This window comes from Hipposideros armiger, unplaced genomic scaffold (assembly GCF_001890085.2).
Source record: "Hipposideros armiger isolate ML-2016 unplaced genomic scaffold, ASM189008v1 scaffold_204, whole genome shotgun sequence".
In the NCBI taxonomy this organism is placed as follows: Eukaryota; Metazoa; Chordata; class Mammalia; order Chiroptera; family Hipposideridae; genus Hipposideros; species Hipposideros armiger.
In genome coordinates, this window is record NW_017731554.1 from 1,297,603 (window position 1) to 1,319,754 (window position 22,152).

The following is a 22,152-nucleotide window of genomic DNA, read 5'->3' on the forward strand; positions in this document are numbered from 1 at the left end:
GGCCCAGGTCACCTGCTGCCTGTAATTGGTTGGGGAGTACCTGGTAGGAGCTACAAAGTGATCCACAAATTGGTTGCTGCCTGTGTTAGACCTAGAGGCATGTGAGAGAGGCCATGCTGTGAACTTAGGATGGCTGACAGCAGTACTGGGTCTGGAGTAGCTCCGCAAAAAGCCAGGACACACTGAGGCCTGCTGCCACCTGCTGCTGGCTGCCAGCTCTGGTAAGGTTCAACTTCCAATAAAGCCTCCTGCTATAGGGATTTGGGTGTAGTGGGTCTCAGTGAGTCAGCAGGGCAGAGCTGTAGGAGTTCACCAGGCCAATCAGATTCAGATTTGGCTGTAAAATTAGGGGACAGGCTCAACACAGGAAAGATGTCCTTCTGCGTGCTGCATGTGAGAAGGACAACACACAGGGAAAATGTTGACTATCCTCCAGGCCACCCTCAGAGGCCACACACCTCAGTCTGCTCAAATATGTCTTGACATGCCCCCTAGTCACTGTCCCTCCTCTGGAGATCAGGGTGAGTACCTACAAGCAAGTGAATCTGTGCATGGGCCCTTTAAGAGGATGGCTGGGTTTTCCACTGCCTTTCATCCCACCCAACAGTTGGAATTCCCACTGTTTTACACAGCCAGATGTTGTGGGGGCTCCTCTGCCTAGAACTAGTAATCCTGGCTGGGGAGCCTGGTGTGAAGCTGGAGTCCCTTGCTGCTCCATGGGGAAACTCTGTGGCCAAGATATCCTTCTCAATTTTCATCAGCCACAAAGAGGTTTGGGGCCAGCCCATTTCATATCTCCACCCCTCCTACCAGTCTTGACATCGCTTCTTCTTTATATTCTTAGTTATAAAACTTCTGTTCAGCTAGACTTCAGATGGTTCTCCAGGTTGACTGTTCTATAAGTTAGTTGTAATTTTAATGTGTTCACGGAAGGACACAGGCATAGTGTTTATCTACTCCACCATCTGGGATCATTCTCCCTGTTTGTTTGTTTGTTTTTTACCTTGACACTTTGAGGAGTACTGGTCAGGAAATTTATGCAACATCCTTCAATTTGGGCTTGTCTAATGTTTTCCTCATGATTAGATTGGGGTTATGTGTTTAGTGAATTATTCTTTTCATCACATTTTATCAAAGGGTACATGATATTCACATGAAATCACTAGCGATGTTAACCTTAATCATTTTTGTTTAAAGTATTCTACTTTTTAAGAAATACAATGTATGTGAAACTTGTTTCCACATTTTCCCTTCTTAAAAAAACTTCCATGAAAATTTCTTATTTAAAGACATCATGTAGTCCTACTCCATACTTGAAACTCCTTCTTTTTACCTATAAGTCCAAGGAGATTCAGCAATTGGAAATGATAATATCTAGAGAAATTGGTCATAAAAAAGAAGATATGCAGAGAATGATACAAACACATTTCTTCCAAATAAGTTCTTAAAATCTTGTAGTGGCCAATAGCACATAACATAATTTAATGACATGCCTTCCCTTTATTAGAATATTAACAGCTTGGAAAATTTTAGCTATCTGGCTTTAGGATGATGCCTGAGGAGTTTGGTGGTAGTAGGGAGAGAAGGAGCAAAAAGAAAAACATTGTGTGCATGTGATGAACACCAATTCTTTAAGTGTAAAACAAATACTGGACTTGAAGGTGCAGTTGTTCAAAATCACAGATGTAAGTTTTGGTATGCTCATCCTGAACTGGAAAGTGCCAATTCAGCACATTGAGAATTTAGCACAAAAATTCTCTTTTTATACATTTTCCAACCCCCTCCTAGCCAGGGAATGAGTCTTAGAAAACTTTCACTTCTTGAATCAAAGTTTGCTTTTGATTGTCACATTTCTATAGATACCAAGTCAGAATCTGATGTACAAGCCACCCCATTTTACATTATATCATGACATTAATTTTATTTCTATAGTTAAAAACAATTTATTTAGAAAATTTGGGAGTATAAACCAGTTATTGAAACTTAACTGGACTATTTATAAAATTTATTTAAGTCTTACTAAATGTCTATTTCAGTAGTTTAAGAAAACCAACTCCAAAGCTCAATATGTAAAACAATACGTGAACATTAGGGAAGGGAATGTTGGAGCGGGGGTCCCAGAGCTGTGACAATACTATTCCTCTTCCATAGACCTTGAGGTGCTTCAGTAAGCCCCTTTAAAATTCACCAAACAAGATAAATGGCTCTCACCATTCTCAATAGTTACCATTACTTTTCACATATTTTAAGAAAAAGCTCTTTGGGGGAAACATGGCATTCAAGTGTCTTTATTGGGAATATGTCAAAAGCTGAATTATTGATTTCTGAATAACTCAATCAGAATATTTTACTTAAAAAAATTAAAAGAACAAAATTTGATTAACTTTCTTCTCTTCATTCTAGAAATTACATAGCTGATTGTACAGGTATTTCACAGTAGCTAACCCATGTAAATACAGGCCATGGTTCTTACCTGAAAGTGGCCACAAAGTTCACTGTGGGCCAGCCCAAGACAAATGATTTCATGGCATTGGTGTTGCCTTCTCCCACTTCATCCACACAGCTTGCTGTCCACATATCACTTAATTTAATTTTATTTTTTATCTTAAAGTTGTTGTTATATCTAGAAAGGTGAAAACCAGACAAGAATTCTTATAATTTCGTTTCTTCAATTTTATGAGAGTTACTGTACTTGTGATAAGATGACAGTTTAATCATAGGCAAAGAATGCCTTCTTCATTGTTTTTATCTTCAGTGCCGACCACAGTAATATGGTTGGCTACCTTTGTCCAAAAAAATCTTTATTTTTTAAAAAGATTTTTATTAAAATAACTAACATACAATATTAGTTTCAGGTGTACTCCATAGTTATTCAACATTTATAGACTTGAAGTGATCACAATGGTAAGTCCAGCAACCATCTGACACTACCACACTATCACAAAATTACTGACTATATTCCCTGTGCTGTACATTAATTACACCCCCATGACTTGTGTGTTTTATACCTGAAATTTGAAATTTGAACCGCATAATCCCCCGTGCTTTAAAAAATTTTTCAAATACAATTGACATTCAATATTATTCTATATTAGTTTTAGGTGTATAACATAGCAGGCATTTATGTAACGTAAAAAGTGATCCCTCTGACTAGTACTCACCTGGCACAACACATAGCTTTTACCATATTATTGACTATATTCCTATGCTTTACTTTACATACCCATAACTATTTTGTAACTACCAATTTGTGCTTCACCTTTTCCACACTGCCTCCCAACCCCCTCCCATCTATCACCCCGATAATTCTAGTACCCACCTGACACCATAGATAGCTATTACAATATTTTTTACTATATTGCTCATGCTATAACCTACATCCCCATAACTACTTTGCAACAATTTGTACTTCTTAATCCCTTCCCCTTTTTCACTTACTCCCCAACCTCGCTCCCATCTTGCAACCATCAAACTGTTGTCTGTATTTATAAGTTTATGTTTTGTTTTGTTCTTTAGATTCCATGTATAAGCAAAATCACATTGCATCTGTCCTTCTCTGTCTGACATATGTTTCCTGTCTCTTTGTTGAAGTTCTCCCTGAGATCATTGAGTATCCTTATAACCAGTGTTTTGAACTCTGTGTCTGGTAGATTGCTTGTCTCCCCTTTGTTTAGTTCTTTTTCTGGAGCTTTGTTCTGTTCTTCCATCTGGGACATGCTTCTTTGTCTCCCTGTTTTGGCTGACTATTTGTTTCTATGTATTAGGTAGGGATGCTTTGTCTCTTGGTCTTAGTAGAGTGGACTTATATAGTAGGTGTCCTGTGGGGCTCAGTGCACAGTCTCCCTTGTCACCTGACCCGGGTGCTCCAGGTGTGTCCTTTGTATGGGTTATGTGTGCCCTCCTGATGTAGATGAGACTTGGTTGCTGTTTGCACATCAAAGGGAAGGATTAACATTCGGGCTGATTGGTTGTGAGGATTGGCATGACTACAGTGAAGTTTTTGTGCAAGGGTTGACGCTACAGAGCAGGATCTGCTTTAGCAGGGCTCTAGTGCCTGCCCAGTCTGCCCTTTTGCTGTGTTGTCATTGGAGGTGGCCAGGTGATTCTTTGGCTGGGTTTGAAGCTGCCCATGGGCATGCCAGCTCTGGGGCCTCCTGGGAGGAGACCTGCTAAATGCCAAGTTCAGCCCTACCTTGTGCCCTGCCTGAGCCATCTGGCATGAGCCACAATGCAATCTGCAGAAAGCTGTGGCCCATGCTATGCTGGGAAGTGCCTCGAGAGGCTAAGCTGCTAACTGAGGTCGGCTGCCGGTAGTGCCAAGTTTGGGGCTGCTCAGTAAGTGGTATGAGACATGCCGAAGCCAGATACTGCCTGTCTGGGGTTTTGTGAATCTTTGAGAGATTTTAGGAAAGTCCAAAGCATGAGCCACATAGGCTATTTGTATGGAAAAGCCACTGGAAGAGGCTTGGGTGTGCCTGAAAGTTGGGTGGGGTGGGCTCTCAGGGAATCACCAGGGCGGGTCCAACAAATGTTACTAGCGAGTTTGATGGAGACTCAGATATGGTGGCCACCTGTGTTTGCACACTGGGAGAGTGAGGTCTCAACAGAAAAAAACAATGGATTCTGCCAGCACTCTGTCTTGGAGATAGCTGTCCCTCCAGCCCTCGCCCTGAAGTCAGGCAATTCAGTTCCTTCCTGTATGTCCCTAGCACCTTTCAAGCTCCTGCTACTGGAGCTCAGAGAGATTGAGTCTTTCAGGGTATATGTCTGTGTTTGATCCCTTTATCAGGAACGTCTGGGACTGCAGACACCCTCCATCTCTCTTAACCACAATTGCTGCTGTTTTTCACAGCCAGAAGTTGTGGGGACTTTACAGCACTGGACCACTTGGTTGGGGAACGTGGTATGGGTCTAGGACCCCTCTCTTCTCTGAGGGGGGACTCTGCAGCTGAGATATCCCTCCCAATTTTTAATGGTCACACGTGGGTGTCAGACCATCCTGTTCTGCATCTCTGCCCCTCCTACCAGCCTTGAGATGGCTTATTCTGTATGAGGTCTGACAATTAAGTTTGCAAACTCATCCTAGAAAAAGTGCCACATACCTCATTGCTGAATATCACTACACCTTCGAAGTACTCTCCTTAGGAAGCTATGCACTGACACCAGCACCTAGTCCACCCTTCAAAGCAATTTTGGAATGCTTTTTCTAGAATGGTCATCAGAGCTGTCATTGTATTACCCTTGATGTCCTGAATGTCATCAAAATGTCTTCCTTTCAATATTTCCTTTATCTTTAGGTAAAGAAAGAAGGCATTGGGGGCCAGATCAGGTGAGTAGGGAGGGTGTTCCAATACAGTTATTTGTTTACTGGCTCAAAACTTCCTCACAGACAGTGCCATGTGAGCTGGTGCATTGTTGTGATGCAAGAGCCATGAATTGTTGATGAAAAGTTCAGATTGTCTAACTTTTTCATGCAGCCTTTTACAGCACTTCCAAATAGTAAATTTGGTTAAGTGTTTGTCCAGCTGATACAAATTCATAATGAATAATCCTTCTGATATCAAAAAAGGTTAGCAATATCTTTGCAACAAGTTTGCAAACTTAATTGTCAGGTCCCATATGTCCTTAGTTATAGGACTTCTGTTTAGCTAGACTTTAGGAGAGTCTCAATAATGGTTATTCTGTAGCTTCCTTATAATTTTGATTTGGTTGTGAGAGGAGGCAACTACAGAATTTATCTACTCTGCCATTTCAACTGGAAATTCTCCAAAAAGACCATTAAAATATTTGGCGTATTAGCACTCATTCCTACATTTATAGCTGCATATAGCCATAAACTGGCTACTTTATTTTCTATATGTGGAGCATTGCGTTTGGATCAAAATCCTAATTTTAAATTTACTGCTGATACAAAAAAATATTTCATTTACTATTTATAATTTGCTTACCTCCAAAAAAATTTGAGTGCCCTAAGGAAAGATTAAAAATATACATTATTTATTGAAATATTTATAAAATTTTCACCTTAACAGAGATAGATGCACTAAAAATATAACCTGGAATTAGAAGAATATACAATATATTTCTAGCTGAGTGGTTACAAGATTTTCTCATCTTTAGAGGGACAAATTATTTTAAATTTCCCTTAAGATTTTTTTTAATGCCATTTAGCTTTATATTCTGGCTAAAATTGAAAAACTTCCCTAAAAATAGACCCTAAACTAAATTGAAAAAATAAAAGAGGCCAGGAAATTGTATTTAAGTAGAGTTGACATAACTATTATTTATCTCTGGGGACCCAGAAGGTGATCTAGTTTAAGTTAGCAATGAAATTGCTTTTTGAAAATTTCCACCTAATTCCCCTTGGGACCTTGATACTGACACCACTATATCTTTTGACCTAATTCACAGATTTCATGCTAATAGTGAACCTAAGATAAATAGTTAGAAAGCATTGTGAAGGATAAAGAGAATGCTCTGAGAAATTTGGGTACTTCCTATCATTCAGAACCATTTTTGGAAACACTAAAAGCGAAAATGAAAGTAAAGATATTTCATATGGAAGTATTCCTAAAACTCCTCACAGAATATTTAAAGGTAAAACTCTTCAGTAGAATTTATAAAATGAAAAAGAATTTTACAGGAACTATACATGAAGGATAATATAGATTCAAAGTCTTACTTATGTTTCCTGTAGGGCACACTTAATGTAAGTGTAATAAAAAAGTGCCTGTGGCACAATGGCTACTTTCTGTATTTCATTTCAATATTTCTCACCCTATTGTTATGGATCTTTTGATTTTTTTAATGAAACACAATTTAAGATAAAATCTTATTTCTTCATGGCAATTAGGTAATATAAAACTGAAACTGCAAATCTTTTGGAAGGAAACACTCAATTGAAGATAAAATCGTCTTTCTTTTTTTTTAATTATTTTTTTCAGTTACAGTTGACATTCAACATTATTTTATATAAGTTTCAAGTCTACAGCATGGTGGTTAGACATTTGTATAATTAATGCAGTGATCCTCCCAGGTAGTCTAGTACCCCACCTGGCACTATACATAGTTGCTGCAATATTGACTATATTCTCTATGCTTTTCTTTATATCCTTCTATTTTGTGACTACTAATTCGTATTTCTTAATCTCTTCACCTTTTCACCCAAACTCTCTCATCCAGTAACCATCAGTTTGTTCTCTGTATCTATGAGTCTGTTTGTTTTGTTAATTTATTTTGATAGATTCCACTTATAAGTGAGATCATATGGTATTTGTCTTTCTCAGTCTGACTTATTTTACTTATATTTCACTTATAATACCCTCTAGGTCCATCCATGGTGTCATAAATGGTAAGATTTCATTCTTTTTTATGGCTGAGTAATATTCCACCTTATATATGCACCACAATTTCTTTTTCCAATAGTCTACTGACAGGTTGCTTCTATATGTTGGCTATTGTAAACAGTGCTGCAGTGAACATAGGGGTGCATGTATCTTTTTGAATTAGTGTTTTGAACTTCTTCAGATAAATACCCAGAAGTGGAATTGCTAGGTAATAAGATAGTACTATTTTTCATTTTTTTTTTAGGAACCTCCAAACATTTTCCATAGTGGCTGCACCAATTTGCAATCCCACCGAGAGTGCATGAGCGCTTCTTTTTCTCTGCATCCTCACCAACACTGGTTTGCTGATTTATAGATGATAGTCATTCTTACAGGTGTGAGATGGTATCTCACTGTGGTTTTAATTTGCATTTCTCCGATGATGAGTGATGTTGACCATCTTTTCATATGTTTATTAGCCAACTGTACATCTTTTATTTTTTTTTGAGAAATTCTGGTCTTCTGCCCATTTTTTATTTAACTGGATTTTTTTTGTGTGTGTTGAGTTGTATGAGTTTTTTTTTTTAATTTTGGATATTAACTCTTTATTAGATGTGTCATTGGCAAATATCTTTTCCCAGTCAGTAGGCTGTCTTTTTGTTTTATTGATGGTTTCCTTTGGAGTGCAAAGCTTTTTAGTTTGATGTAGTCCCACTTGATTATTTTTTTCTTTTGTTTCCCTTGCCTAAGGAAATAAATAAGAGAAAATATTACTAGGAGCAATGTCATAGAGTTCACTGCCTATATTTTCTTCTAGGAGTTTTATGGTTTTGGGTCTTACATGTATGTCTTTATTCCATTTTGAGTTTATTCTTGTACAAGTGTGATCAAACGATATGATGAATGCTGCTGCCAAGTGCCATCCAGTGGAAAAGCAGGGATCTTCAATACGGGAAATGGTGCGTCGAACCTTAGTAACAGTGTGTGACAAGTTTCAACTTGTTCGGTGCAGTCGTTGGGTGTGAGCTATGGTTCAGAGAAGGTGTGTTTTAAAATGTGCCATAAATCATGGATCACAAACAACACATTAACATGAAATGGGCAAATGGTTTCATGCTCCATCATGACAACTCTCTGTGTCACACATTGTTTCTGGTACAGCAATTTCTGTCAAATAAAAACTTTACAGTGTGTCCTCATCCACCTTATTCACTGGATCTGGCACCATGTGATTTCTGGCTCTTCCCCAAAGCCAGAATGACCATGAAAGGTAAACGTTTTGAATCAATTCAGAACATTGAGGCAGCTACAACAGTGCAACTGAAGACACTCATGAAGGAGGGCTTCCAGAACTGCTTCAGGAAGTGGCAAGAATGATGGGTAAGTATGTTCTAAGTGAGGGGGAATATTTTGAGGGGGACTAATGGCAATGTGTCTTTTACTGTAACAATTTGTTTTAATTTAAACATTCAATGTATTTTTTTTTAATCACAACTTGTATATGGTGTAAGAAGGTGGTCCAGTTTCATTTTTTGCATGTATCTGTCTAGTTTTCCCAACACCATTTATTGAATAGAGTGTCTCTATGCTACTGTATATTCTTGCCTCCTTTGCCATCTGTTAAATGACCATATAGGCATGGGTTTATTTCTGGGCTCTCTATTCTGTTCCATAGATATATGTGTCTGTTTTTATGCCAGTATCATGGTGTTTTGATTACTATAGACTTGTAGTATAGTTTGACATTAGGCATTGTAATGCCTCCAAGTTTGTTCTTTTTCAATATTGCTGTGGCAATCTTTCCTTCCTTCTATTCACTTTGGGCTTTGTTTTCTTTTCTTTTCTGGTTCTTTTAGGTGTAAGGTTAGATTAATCTGATATTTTTCTTGTTTCGTGAAGTAGACCTGCATTGCTATAAATTTCCTTCTTAGGATTGCTTTTGCTGTGTTCCATAGATTTTGAGTTGTTGTGTTTTCATTTTTATTTGACTCAAGGTATCTTTGATTTCTTCCTTGATCTCATTGCTGACCCATTCATTATTCAGTAGCATGTTATTTATCCTCCATGTGTTTGTGTGTTTTTCAGTCATTTTTTCTCATGATTGATTTCTAATTTCATACCATAGTCATCATAGAAGACTCTTGTTATAACTTCAATCTTATTACATTTACTGAGACTTGTTTTGTGGCCTAATGTGTCTATCTTGGAAAATATTCAATGTGCACTTGAAAAAAAATGTGTATTCTGCTGCTTCAGGGTGAAATGCTCTAAAAATATCAATTAAATACATCTGGTCTAGTGTGTCATTTAAGGCTGCTGGTTCCTTGTTGCTTTTCTATCTGGAAGATCTGTCCACTGGTGTCAATGGGGTGTTAAAGTCCCCTACTATGATTGTATTACTGCTGATCTCTGCCTTTATGTCGGTTAATATTTGTTTTATATATTTAGGTGCTCCTATGTTGCATGCATAAATGTTTACAAGGGTTATATCCTATTCTTGGATCAATCCCTTTATTATTATGTAATGTCCCACTTTTTCTCTTATTATACTCTTTGTTTTAAAGTCTGTTTTGTCTGATACAAATATTGCTACCCAGCTTTTTTTTTTCCATTTTCATTTGTATGAAATATATTTTTATATCCTTTACTTTCAGTCTGTGTGTCTTTCAATTTGAAGTGGGTCTCTTGTAGACAGCATATGTATGGGTCTTGTTTTCTTATTCAGTCAGCTACCCTATGTCTTTTTTGTTGTTGTTGTTTAAAATTTTATTGGAGAATTGGGAAAGGGGAACAGTGTTGGGGAATTGGGGAAGGGGAACAGCCAAGTTGTTGTCCTTCAATCTTAGTTGGGGAGGGCGCAGCTAGCTCAGCTCCAAGTCCAGTCATCATCTGGCTGCCCGTGGACAACTTGCGGCTGCTCAGCTCAAGGTGCCCTGTTCTGTTTTAGTTGCAGGGGGCACAGCCCAACATCCCACGTGGGATTCAAACTGGAAACCTTGTTGATAAGAGTGCACACTGTAACTACCGAGCCATGTGGCCACCCGTCGGCAGCTCGTGGAAGCTCAGCTCAAGGTGCCGTGTTCAATGTTAGTTGTGGAGGGGGCGTAGCCCACCTTCCCATGCTGGAGTTGAACTGGCAACCTTGTTGTTAGGAGCACGTGCTCTCACCAGCTGATCCATCCTGCCATCTATTGGCAGTTCAGCTCGGGCGCAGCTCACTGGTCCATGTGGGAAATCGAACTGGTGACCCTGTTGCTCAGAGCTCGTGCTCTTAACCAACTGAGCCATTTGGCTGGCCCCTACCCTATGTCTTTTAATTGCAGCATTGAATCTATGTACATTTAAAGTGATTATTGATAAGTACGTTGTTCTTGCCATTTTATGATTCATATTTTTAATCTTTTTTTCTTCTTAAAGAAGTTCCTCTAAAATTTCTTGTAATACTGGTTGGCAGGTGATGAATTCTTTTACCTTTTTTAATTTTAATTTTTTGTCTGGGAAGCTCTTTATTTGTCCTTTGACTAGAAGTTATAGCTTTGCTGGGTCTAGTAATCTTGGTTGTAGATCCTTGCTTTTTATCACTTTGAATATTTTGTGCCAATCTCTTCTCTTCTGCAAAGTTATTGTTGAGAAATCAGATGACAGTCTTAATGGAAGTTCCCTTGTAGTTAACAAACTGCTTTTCTCTTGATGTTTTAGGATTGTCTCTTTGTCTTTAACTTTTGTCATGTTAATTATGGTGTGGCTTGGTATGGGCCTGTTTGGGTTCATCTGATTTGGGACCCTATGACTTCCTGGGCTTGTATGTCTATTTCCTTCACCAGGTTAGAAAAGTTTTCCATCATAATTTCTTCAAATAGGTTTTCAATTCCTTGCTCACTCTCTTCTCTTTATGGTACCCCTATGATGTGAATGTTGTTATGCTTAATGTTTTCCCAGAGGTCCCTTAAACTATCCTTTTTTTTTAAAATTATTTTTTGTATGTTTGTTTGTTTTTGCTGTCCCAATTGGGTGATTTCTGTTACCTTGTTTTCCAAATTGCTGATTCAATCCTCTTCTTCATCCGATATGCTGGTAATTGGTTCTAGTGCATTATTCATTTCAGTATTTGTGTTCTTTATTTATGACTGGTTCTTTTTTTATGGTTTCTATGTCCTTTTTTTAATGCTTGCTCTCTCTTCATTGAAGTTCTCACTAAGTTTCTTGAGCATCCTTATTAACCTTGTTTTGAACTCTGTATCTGGTAGGTTGCTTGCCTCCATTTCTTTTAATTCTTCTTCTGGAGTTTTCTCCTGTTTTTTTGTTTGGGACATATTTGTTTCCTCATTTTGGCTGCCTCTCTGTGTTCATTACTATGTATTAGGTAGATCTGCTACATCTCCCAGTGTTGATCAGGTGGCCTTATGTAGTAGGTGTCCTTTGGGGCTCAGTTGTACAGGCTCCCTGCTCAGCTGTGCTGGGCATGCCAGGATTGTCCCTTGTGTGGGTTGTGTGCCCTCCTGTTATAGTTGAGCCTTGATTGCTGTTGGCATGTCAGTAGGTGGAACTGATCCTCAGGCTGACTGGCTGTGGGGTTTGGCCTGTCCACAACTTATGAGCTGCTGTGTGGGGAGCTTACCCCACTGTGTGGGATTCAGCCCAGTGGGCTCTGGTGCCTGCTGAGACCGCCCTTTGGGTTTGTTGATTGCAGGGCTAATTGGGTGGTATTCTGCTGTGGTCTGAAGCTGACCTCCAGGTATGTTGGATCCAGGGCCTCTTTGGAGGGGCACTGGTGCAGGCCCAGGTCAGCCACTGCCTATGATTGGTAGGGGCCTACCTAGTATTAGCTACAATGCTATCTGTGGTTGGTCTCTCCCTATGTTGAACCTGGAGGCAGGTGGGAGTGTCCATGCTGCGAACTAAGGATGACTGACACTGGGCCTAGGGTAGATTCACAAAATCCCAGGGCACCCTGAGGCCTGCTGCCACCTGCTGGCTTCCATAAGGCTCAGACACTTATAAAACATCATGCAGTACATGAGTTGTGTGAGGTGGGGTCTCAGGGAGTCACCAGCATAGGGTGAGTGGTGTTTACCAAGTCAATGTAGATTCTGGTTTAGTGTTAGTGCTGAGTCTTCAGCTACTCAGCAAAAGTCTCAGAGCACACCAAGATCAGCTGCTGCCCACCTGTGGCTTCTTAACTCTCTAGAGTTGTCCAAGGAAGAGTACAATGTCCAAGAAAGAGTACAGTACAATGGCTGGCTGCTGGCTGAAAAAGTGCCTCAGGCATTACACAAGTTGGGTTGATGGCATCCCAGGGGGTCAGTAGGGTGGACTGCGTGGAGTTCACCAGGCTAATGCAGATTCAGATTTGGCCATATAGGGGAGGGCCCAACGTAGGAAAGATGGCACCCACCTGCCGACTGCACGGGAGGAGGATTCTAAACAGGGAAAATGGCAATTGTTCCTCTAGTCCTCTTCCTGAAGCTGCACAACTCAGTCTCTTCCAGTTTCTTTCTGACTCTTCCCAAGTCACTGTCCCTCTGCTGGATCCCAGGATGAGTGCCTGTGAGCAAGTGAGTCTATGCATGGGCCCTTTAAGAGCACATCTGGGTTTTCTGCAGCCTTCCGTGTTACCCAGACAATTGGAATCCCCACTGCTTTTCACAGCCAGATGCTGTGAGGACTCACCTTCCCAGTACCAGCACTCTGGGTTAGGGAGCTCAGTGTGAGGCTGGAGTCTCTCACTCCTCTGGGGCAACCTCTGTAGTCAAGGTAGCCCTCCTGATTCTCAACTACCATATGCAGGTAAGGGTTCGGCCCTTTTCACGTCTCTGCCCCTCCTACCAGTCTTGAGGTGGCTTCTTATTTATATATCTTTTTTCTTTTTAAAATATTATCTCTTGATGGCAATTAGGTAATATAAAACTGAAACTAATTTTTTGGTAGAAAGGGTAAGTTTCCATATCTGTTTAACACAGATTTTGTGTTTTCTAATGAAGGTCCCTTTCTATATTAGATACTTCAGATACCATGTGGGAACTTCCATACCTGGAAAAGGTTAAGTCCAATGATTTTTCCCTAGATCAATAAAGGGCCAAGATTATACATTTCCTGATATACAAAAAAGGAGATGCCTAAAAGTGTAAACAATAACATCCATTCTAATATTTATTAAAAACTTATCCTATATCAGTTGTTATAAAAACTTTACACATATTATTTAATTTAATCCTCAAACATTTTATAGATAAGAAAAATGGAATCAGAGAGAGATCAAGAAACTTCTCCAAAGTCAAACAGCTTAACTAGCAGAGCTAGAGTCTGAACTTCAGCAGTGTTGACTTCAGAGGTTATTTATGCTCTTAACCACTATGAATCTATAAAAAGCCATGGATGGGAGTATCTTTCCATGAAATTCCCTTCAGCTTTTCTATCTTCAGCCTACTTTTCCTTCTCTTTTTAAAAATTTTATAGTCATTTTTATCATAATATAAATAATTTCCATCATCCTGAATATTACTTTATAAAGATATATATTTTAAAAGGCTTTCAAAACATCTTTCAACTCAGCATTTGAGAATAAAGCATTAAAGGAGTTTTGTATACAGTAACACATTCATGTGATAAGTGTATGAATTTATAACCATACATAGTATATATGTTTATATATTTATATAAAAAACAAACATTGCCAGAAGTTAAGTTCAGCCTTATTTTTCGTCTCTGCATACATCCATGTTCTCTCTATCTCAAGGGTCTTGAGTTCACTGCTCCCTCCCCCAAATTAATTTAGATGACTCATACTTTTTAATATTTCCAAGGAATGTAGAAAGCACTTAAAATAATCTTTTATGAATTGAATTTCTTAATAAGCACAGCACTAAATCAATTGATATAGATCTTGTCACTTCATAAAAACATTTAAGTGGACACAAAGAGTTTTATCTCCAAAGCAGTATGTGGGGAAAAAATGGTGTACACCTTATGTGAGAAAGGAACATACAAAATAAAAAGTCAGCTATAGAAGTAGATGATAGGCACAAATTTTGCCAATATGTCTAAAACAGCAATTTTCTAGTTGGAAAGATACTGTCTTTATATAAAAGCTTTTTGGCAAATCATTATATAGTTACATAAAACCACTTAGACACTAGCAATATTCACAATAATAAAGACTTCATGTTAGAAAACAAAAGCCTTCTACTCTAAAGATTAATCGTTGAGGAAAAAAAATCCCCTAAAAAATGAAGGGAAATACTTTCTTTCATAATTAAATACATGTTAAAGTAAATATTGGGTTGTTGGGAAAGTCATGACACATTTTTGCAACGAAAAATATAGAAAAAATACGTCATGACTTTTCCGACAACCCAATAGTTTTTAAGATCCTAAAGTGCAGACATGAATTATAATAATAAGTATTTTTGTTGCTTGCTTATCTGCCTCCAGGCTGAACAGAAAACTATGCATATAACATGTACATTGTAGAACAGTAGAAAGGGCTAGCCACTGGAAGTAAGGCCAAGATTAAAACCCTAGGTTGGCCATTTCCTAGTGTATGACCTTGGACAAACCACCCTGAGTCTCAGTGTTCATTATCGAAAACAACGCTTATCTTGGAGGAGGATTGTTAAGAAAATTAAATAACATCTTGGTGATTCTCTTACTATAATATCTAGCATACAGAATCCATCCAATACATTTTAAATAAAGGAATGATAACTAATGTACATTTAAAAAGCATAATGATTTGTTCCTCTATCAATAGAATAGAATTTCAAATGGACTTAGTGCAGGCTTGGATGGAGAGACTTTTCTTTCTCTTTATTCTTCTAACATCATCTTCCTTTCCAAAACTACATTTGTAGGCACACTTTTGTTCAAAACACATTCTGTGCTCTGTTGATTTCTAGTTTCATTCCATTGTGGATGGAAAAGATATTTGGTAAGATTTCAATCTTATTAATTTTGTTAAGACTTGAGATTTCACCTCACACCTGTTATGATGGCTATTATTTAAAAAAGAAAACCCAAACCAAGAACAAACAAAAAAGCCAAAAAGACAACAAGTGGTGAAAATGTCGAGAAATTGGAACCTTGTACACTATTGGTGGAAATGCAAAATGGTACAGCTACTATGGAAAACAGTATGGAGGTTCCTCAAAAAATTAAAAATATAACTGTCACATGATCCAGCAATACCACTCCTGGGTATGTATCAAAAGATTGAAATTAGGATCTTGAAGAGATATTAGTACTCTCATGTTCAATGCAGCAGTATTTACAATAGTCAAGATGTGGAAACAACCTAAATATATATTGATGGATACATAGGTAAAAAAATGTGGTATATACATACAATGGATTATTATTCAGCCTTAAAAAACAAAGAAATCATGAAATATGAGACAACATGGATGAACCTGAAGGACATTATGCTAAGTGAAATAACCAGTCATAGAAGGACAAATACTGCATGACTCCACTTACATGAGGCATCTAAAATAGATTCACAGAATCAAAGTGAAATGTAGGCTTCCAAGGGCTGAGGGGAGGAGGAAAATGGGGAGTTGCTAATTAATGAACATTACATTTCAGTTGTGCAAGGTAAATAAATTCTAGAGATCTTTTGTACAACATTGTGCCTATTAGTTAGTAATACTGTACTGCACAATTGAAATTTTGTTAAGAGGGTAGATGTCATGTTGTGCTCATACCAAAATAAAGAAAAAAGACATCTTTCATAAGGGAAAAACCCAACACATTCTGAAACAGTTTTCTTTATCTTTGCCTGTAACAACAACAAAAAAAGTATCAACAGTTCACTAAGCATTCTATGTTATTTCGTATTAGATGAATATTTACTTAGACCCTTTTAGTCATCACTAAAGAAAGACTGATTTAATGGTTAAAAAGAAACTAAATGGTTGAAGAATTTTCTATGAAATCCATAAAAGGTAAGTAATAGATAGCAGAACACATATTGGTCAAAAGCATGGATTTTGAAACAAGATAGATCTAGGTTTAAATGTGGCCTCAATTAATTACTAACTTTGTGATCTCGAGGAAGTCACTTAACTTCTCTGAGTACCAATTTCCTTTGTAAAAATAATATCTACTTGATAGAATAGTTATATGAGTTAAAGTCGCTAGAAAAATACCTAACATACAATAAGATCCCAACAAATGTGAGGTCTCTATTGTTAGTATTATTACTCAGATTAAATATAGTGTCTTGCAAAATTAGTATTTAGCCATGACCATGTCTTATTTATAATATGGCACTTAGGTGTGAGAGTGTAGATAGTAGAAAAAAATGTTTACAATTCTTTAGTGACTAAAAATCTCTTGGATGAGATTAGATTGTTAAAATAAAAGTGATCATTTATGATATTCCATAAACAATGAGAATGGGGGATGGAGCAAGTAACAATCACCATGTTCTAGGCTGAGTGTTAATCACATTGGCATTCAGTGTTGAGAAGAAAGTGAATTATTTTGGTTACCTCTGAAGTATATTCCAAATATGTCTGTATTCTTCATTGAACTGCCATTTCCCCAGCCCTCATTCTCTTTCCATCAGGGCCATTACAATAACCTCCTATCCAGTCTCCTTGCTTCTATTCTTGCCTACCTTCTAATTCATTAGCTATCATAGCCAGAACAATATTTATAAACATGAACTACAACATGCTACCCCCTTAATTAAAGTCCTCTGGAATAAAATCCATACTCCTTATCATAGCCTTTGTGGTCCCTAGTCTCCAGGAGGCCTCCAGTGGTTCCTGCTTCCTGGTATTCACACCCTTGTGTAGTTTCCTTCCACATTGTAGCAAGGTTGGTCTGTGTGGCCAATAGCATATGTCAGAAATGATGGTATGCAACTTCCAAAACTCAGTTATAAAAGACTGCAGCTTCTATTTTGGGTATTCTCTCTCTTGCCTATTCTCTTCCTTACTTTCTTGGATCTTTTTCTCTGAAGGAAGCAATATCATGTTATGAGCAGCCTCATGGAGAGACCCACGTGAAGAACTACAACCTTAGGCCAACCGCCAGTGAGGAACTGAGGCCTACCAGTAGCCACATGAATAAACTGGAAGTGGTTCTCTAGCTCCAGTAGAATTTTGAGATGACTATAACTCGGGTCAACATCTGAACTGCAACCTCATGAGGACTCTTGAGCCAGTTCTACCAGCTAAGCCACTCCCAAATTCCTGACTCAGAGAAACTGTATGAGTTGTCTGTAGTTAAAAATTGTTATGTTTCAGGATAATTTGTAATATGGCAATAGATTATACAGCCTACAACCTAATCGTTGTCTATTTCTCCAGTCTCAATGCATATTCCTCTCCTGCTGCTCATTATGCTCCACTTACACACATAGGCCTTCTTTTAACTCAGCTCCTCCAAAGAGCCAAGCTTTCCCCACCACCTTTGTACCTGGTGTTTCCTCTGCCTAGAATGCTCATCCTCCTGATATTTGAATAGTTGGTTGCTTTTCATCCTTCATTGATTTTTTTCCCCTCCTGACTATACCTACCTAACATATATCTTATATTTTACTTTATCCAACACCCTATTTTCTTTATAGCACTAATCACAATTGATAACTTCCCCCTTCCCACATTAGAATGAAAGCACCAAGAAAGCAGGGACCATACCAATCACATTCTTCATTGTAGTCGCCATATTTATTCAGAGCATGGCACAGAGACCTAAATGAACACTTGTTGAATGAATGAACAATTGAAACGTTTTTTTTTTTTGCAAAAACAAAACAAAACAAGGAAACACAGAACTCACTCCAGATATACTGATGGTAACAGAGGGTAGACATTCTTAAAATAAGCATTGAATAGAAAGGTTATCTTTGTTAGTGTAAGTGCAATTTTATAACAATAATCAGGAGAGAGTACAGAGTCTACTTACTTGATTTTGGCCACAACAAACAGATCATTGAACAGGAATAGATGCCGCTCCTGCCTCTGCAGGCCTCTTTTGAGTTCTACCCGGCCATCAATTAGCAGAGTCCTATTGGAGCACACAAATGATGATAGAATTGCACATGTGTCCATGCTAGCAGAAGGACTTTCCCTGTAACAGATCAAACACCACAGATCTTTAGTTAAATGATCAAATATAAGGTCGAGTGTCTATAAAATTATAGCTTATATTAGAGTTGGTGAAAAAATATAAAACTATAAGTTTTCTTTATTAATTTCAGGTGTACAAAACAACATAGTGATCAGACATTAATATATCTCACAAAGTGATAATACCAATAAGCCTATTACTCATCTGAAACTGTACACAGTTATTACAACATTATTGACTATATTCCCTATGCTGTACATTACATCCCATATATATATATATATATATATATATATATATATATATATATATATATATATATATATATATATATATATATCCCATATCGGGGGTACCAAAAAGTAGACACTTTGGTTAACGTTGCTCAAGCAGTAGTTCGCTGTAATCAGAAGTGTCTGGTTGCTGATAACAACCACTCTGAGCACCTCTTGTAAACACAGAAGTCAAACATGACTTGTATTTCACTTTTGTTATCGGTATATGTTGAGTATTACAATTTTAATATAGTTTTCCTTTCTTAAAATGTGTATGCATTTTTTGGCACCCCCTATACATTTAAAATTCTAGTTGACATTCAATATTATTTTATATTAGTTTCAGGTGTACAGTGCAGTGGTTGGGCATTTATATAATTTAAAAAGTGATTCCCCAATAAGTTTAGTATCCATCTGACACCTTACACAGTCTTTACAACATTACTGAATTGATTATATTCCCCATACTGTATTTCACATCCCATGACTATTTTGTGACTACCAATTTGTACTTTCCAATCCCTTCACCTTTCTCACCCAGTCCCCCATACCCACTTCCATCTGGCAACCATCAGTTTGTTCTCTGTATATATGAGTCTATTTCTGTTTTATTCATTCATTCATTCATTCATTCATTCATTCTGTTCTTTAGATTTCACATACAAGATCATATGATATTTGTCTTTATCAGTGTAACTTATTTCACTTTGCATAATATCCCCTAGGTCCATTGTTGTTGCAAATTGTAAGATTTTATTCTTTTTTATGGCAGAGTAATACTCCATTGTATAAATGTACCACAATTTCTTTATCCAGTCATCTATTGATGGGCATTTCGGTTGTTTCCTTATCTTAGCTATTATGAATAGTGCTACAGTAAACACAGGGGTGCATATATTTTTTTGAATAAGTGTTTTGGGTTTCTTTGGATAAATACTCAGGAGTGGAACTGCTGGGTCATAAAGTAGTTCTATTTGTAATTTTTTATAGAGGAACCTCTATACTGTTTTCCATAATGGCTGCACCAACTTGCAATCCCACCAACAGTGCACAAGGATTCCCTTTTCTCCACAGCCTCACGAGCACTTGTTGATTGTTGATTTATTGATAACCATTCTGACAGGAGTGAGGTGATATCTCATTGTGTTTTTAATTGCATTTCTCTGATGACTAGGGATGTTGAGCATCTTTTCATATGTTTATTGACCATCTGTATGTCCTCTTTGGAGGAATGTCTATTCAGGTCCTCTGCCCATTTGTAACTGGATTGTTTGTTTTTTTGGTGTTGAGTTGCATGAGTTTTTTTTATTATTATTAATTTTGAAAATTAACCCCTTATCAGAAGTATCATTGGCAAATATCTTCTCCCATTCTGTAGGATGTCTTTTCGTTTTGTTGATGGTTTCCTTTACAGTGTCAAACCTTTTTAGTTTGATGTAGTCCCATTTCTTTATTTTTTCTTTTGTTTCCCTTGTCTGAGGAGATATACTAGTAAAAATATTACTATGATAATGTCTGAGAGTTTACTTCCTATATTTTCTTTTAGAAGTTTTATGGTTTCGGGTCTTACATTTAAGTTTTTAATCCATTTTGAGTTTATTGTTGTATATGGAGTAAGAAGTTGGTCCAGTTTCATTTTTTGGCATATACCTGTCTAGTTTTCCCAGCACCATTTACTGAATAGGCTGTATTTATCCCAGTGTATATTCTTGCTTCCTTTGTCATAGAGTAACTGACCATATAGGCATAGATTTCTGGGCTCTCTATTCTGTTCCATTGATCTATGTGTCTGTTTTTATGTCAATACCATGCTGTTTTGATTACTATGGCCTTGTAGTACTGTTTGATATCAGGTAGTGTGATATCTCCAGCTTTGTTCTTCTTTCTCAGGATTGCCATGGCTATTCAGGGTCTTTTACGGTTTCATATAAATTTTAGGATTATTTGTTCTAGTTTTGATAAAAATGCCATTGGTATTTTGATAGGAATTGCATTGAATCTATAGATTGCTTTGGGTAGAATGGACATTTTAACCATATTAATTCTTCCTATCTATGAGCATGGTATATGTTTTAATTTATTTGTATCTTCTTTAATTTCTCTATTCAATGTCTTACAATTTTCTGAGTACAGGTCTTTTACTTCTTTGGTTAAATTTATTCCTAGGTATTTTATTTATTTATTTTTGATGCAACTGTAAATGGGATTGTTTTCTTAATTTCTCTGACAGTTCATTATTAGTGTACAAAAATGCAACCAATTTCTGAATATTAATTTTGTATCCTACTTTACTAAATTAATTTATGAGTTCTAATAGCTTTTTTGTGGAAACTTTAGGGTTCTCTCTATATAGTACCATGTCATCTGCAAATAATGACAATTTTACCTCTTCCTTTTCAATTTGGATGCCTTTTATTTCTTTTTCTTGTCTGATTGCTGCAGCTATGACTTCCAGTACTATGTTGAATAAAAGTGGTGAAAGTGGACATATTTATCTTGTTCCTGATCTTAAGAATGCTTTTAGCTTTTCTCCATTGAATATGATATTTCCTGTGGGTTTGTCATATATGGCCTTTATTATGCTGAGATATGTTCCTTCTATTCCCAGTTTGAGCAGAGATTTTATCATAAATGGATGCTAGATTTTGTCAAATGTTTTGTCTGCATCTATTGATATGACCATATGATTTTTATTTTGCACTTTTTTATGTGGTATATAATGTTAATTGAGTTGCAGATATTGAACTAACCTTGCATACCAGGAATAAATCCCAATTGATCGTGGTGTATGATCTTTTTAGTATATTGCTGAATTCAGTTTGTTGAGAATTTTTGCATCTATGTTCCTTAGGGATATTGGCCTATACTTTTCTTTTTTTGTAATGTTTTTGTCTGGTTTTGGAAATCAGGTTAATGGTGGCCTCCTAAAATAAGCTTGGGAGCCTTCCCTCCTCTTGAATTTTTTGGAATAATTTGATAAGAATAGGTGTTCTTTTCTGAATGCTTGGTAAAATTCACCTGTGAAGCCACCTGGTCCTGTACTTTTGTTTGTGGGGAGCGTGTTGATTGCTGATTTGATTTCATTGGTAGTAATCGGTCTGTTCAGATTTTCTGTTTCTTCTTGATTCAGCCTTGGAAGACTGTATGTTTCTAGGAAATTATACACTTCTTCCAGATTGTCCAATTTGTTGTCATACAATTGCTCGTAGTATTTTCTTTAACTTTTTTGTATTTATGTGGTGCCCATTGTCACTTCTCTTTCATTTCTGATTTTATTTACTTTGGTCCTCTCTCTTTTTTTCTTGATGAGTCTGGTTAAAGGTTTGTCAGTTTTGTTTATCTTCTCAAAAAACCAGCTCTTGGTTTCATTGCTCTTTTATATTGTTTTTTTTTAGACTCTATTTCACTTATTTCCGTTCTGATCTTTACTATTTCCTTCCTTGTACTCACTTTGGGCTTTGTTTGCTATTCTTTTT

The 22,152-nt window shown here is 37.1% G+C and overlaps 1 protein-coding gene across 15 annotated transcripts in view; it reads right to left on the reverse strand.

Moving 5' to 3' along the window:
* The window catches only part of ARHGAP20 (Rho GTPase activating protein 20), a 139,397-nt gene that overhangs the window by 40,942 nt on the left and 76,303 nt on the right, over positions 1 to 22,152 (reverse strand). For 12 of the 15 annotated variants that reach the window (XM_019653665.1, XM_019653667.1, XM_019653668.1 and 9 more), the window contains 2 exons: positions 18,237 to 18,401; positions 2,474 to 2,623 (listed from right to left, as the gene is read on the reverse strand). In XM_019653665.1, the coding sequence (XP_019509210.1) occupies positions 2,474 to 2,623; positions 18,237 to 18,401 (315 nt within the window). Of the gene's footprint in view, positions 1 to 2,473; positions 2,624 to 18,236; positions 18,402 to 22,152 lie in introns of those variants that run through there. The other 3 variants (XM_019653672.1, XM_019653678.1, XM_019653677.1) reach the window with 3 other exon arrangements.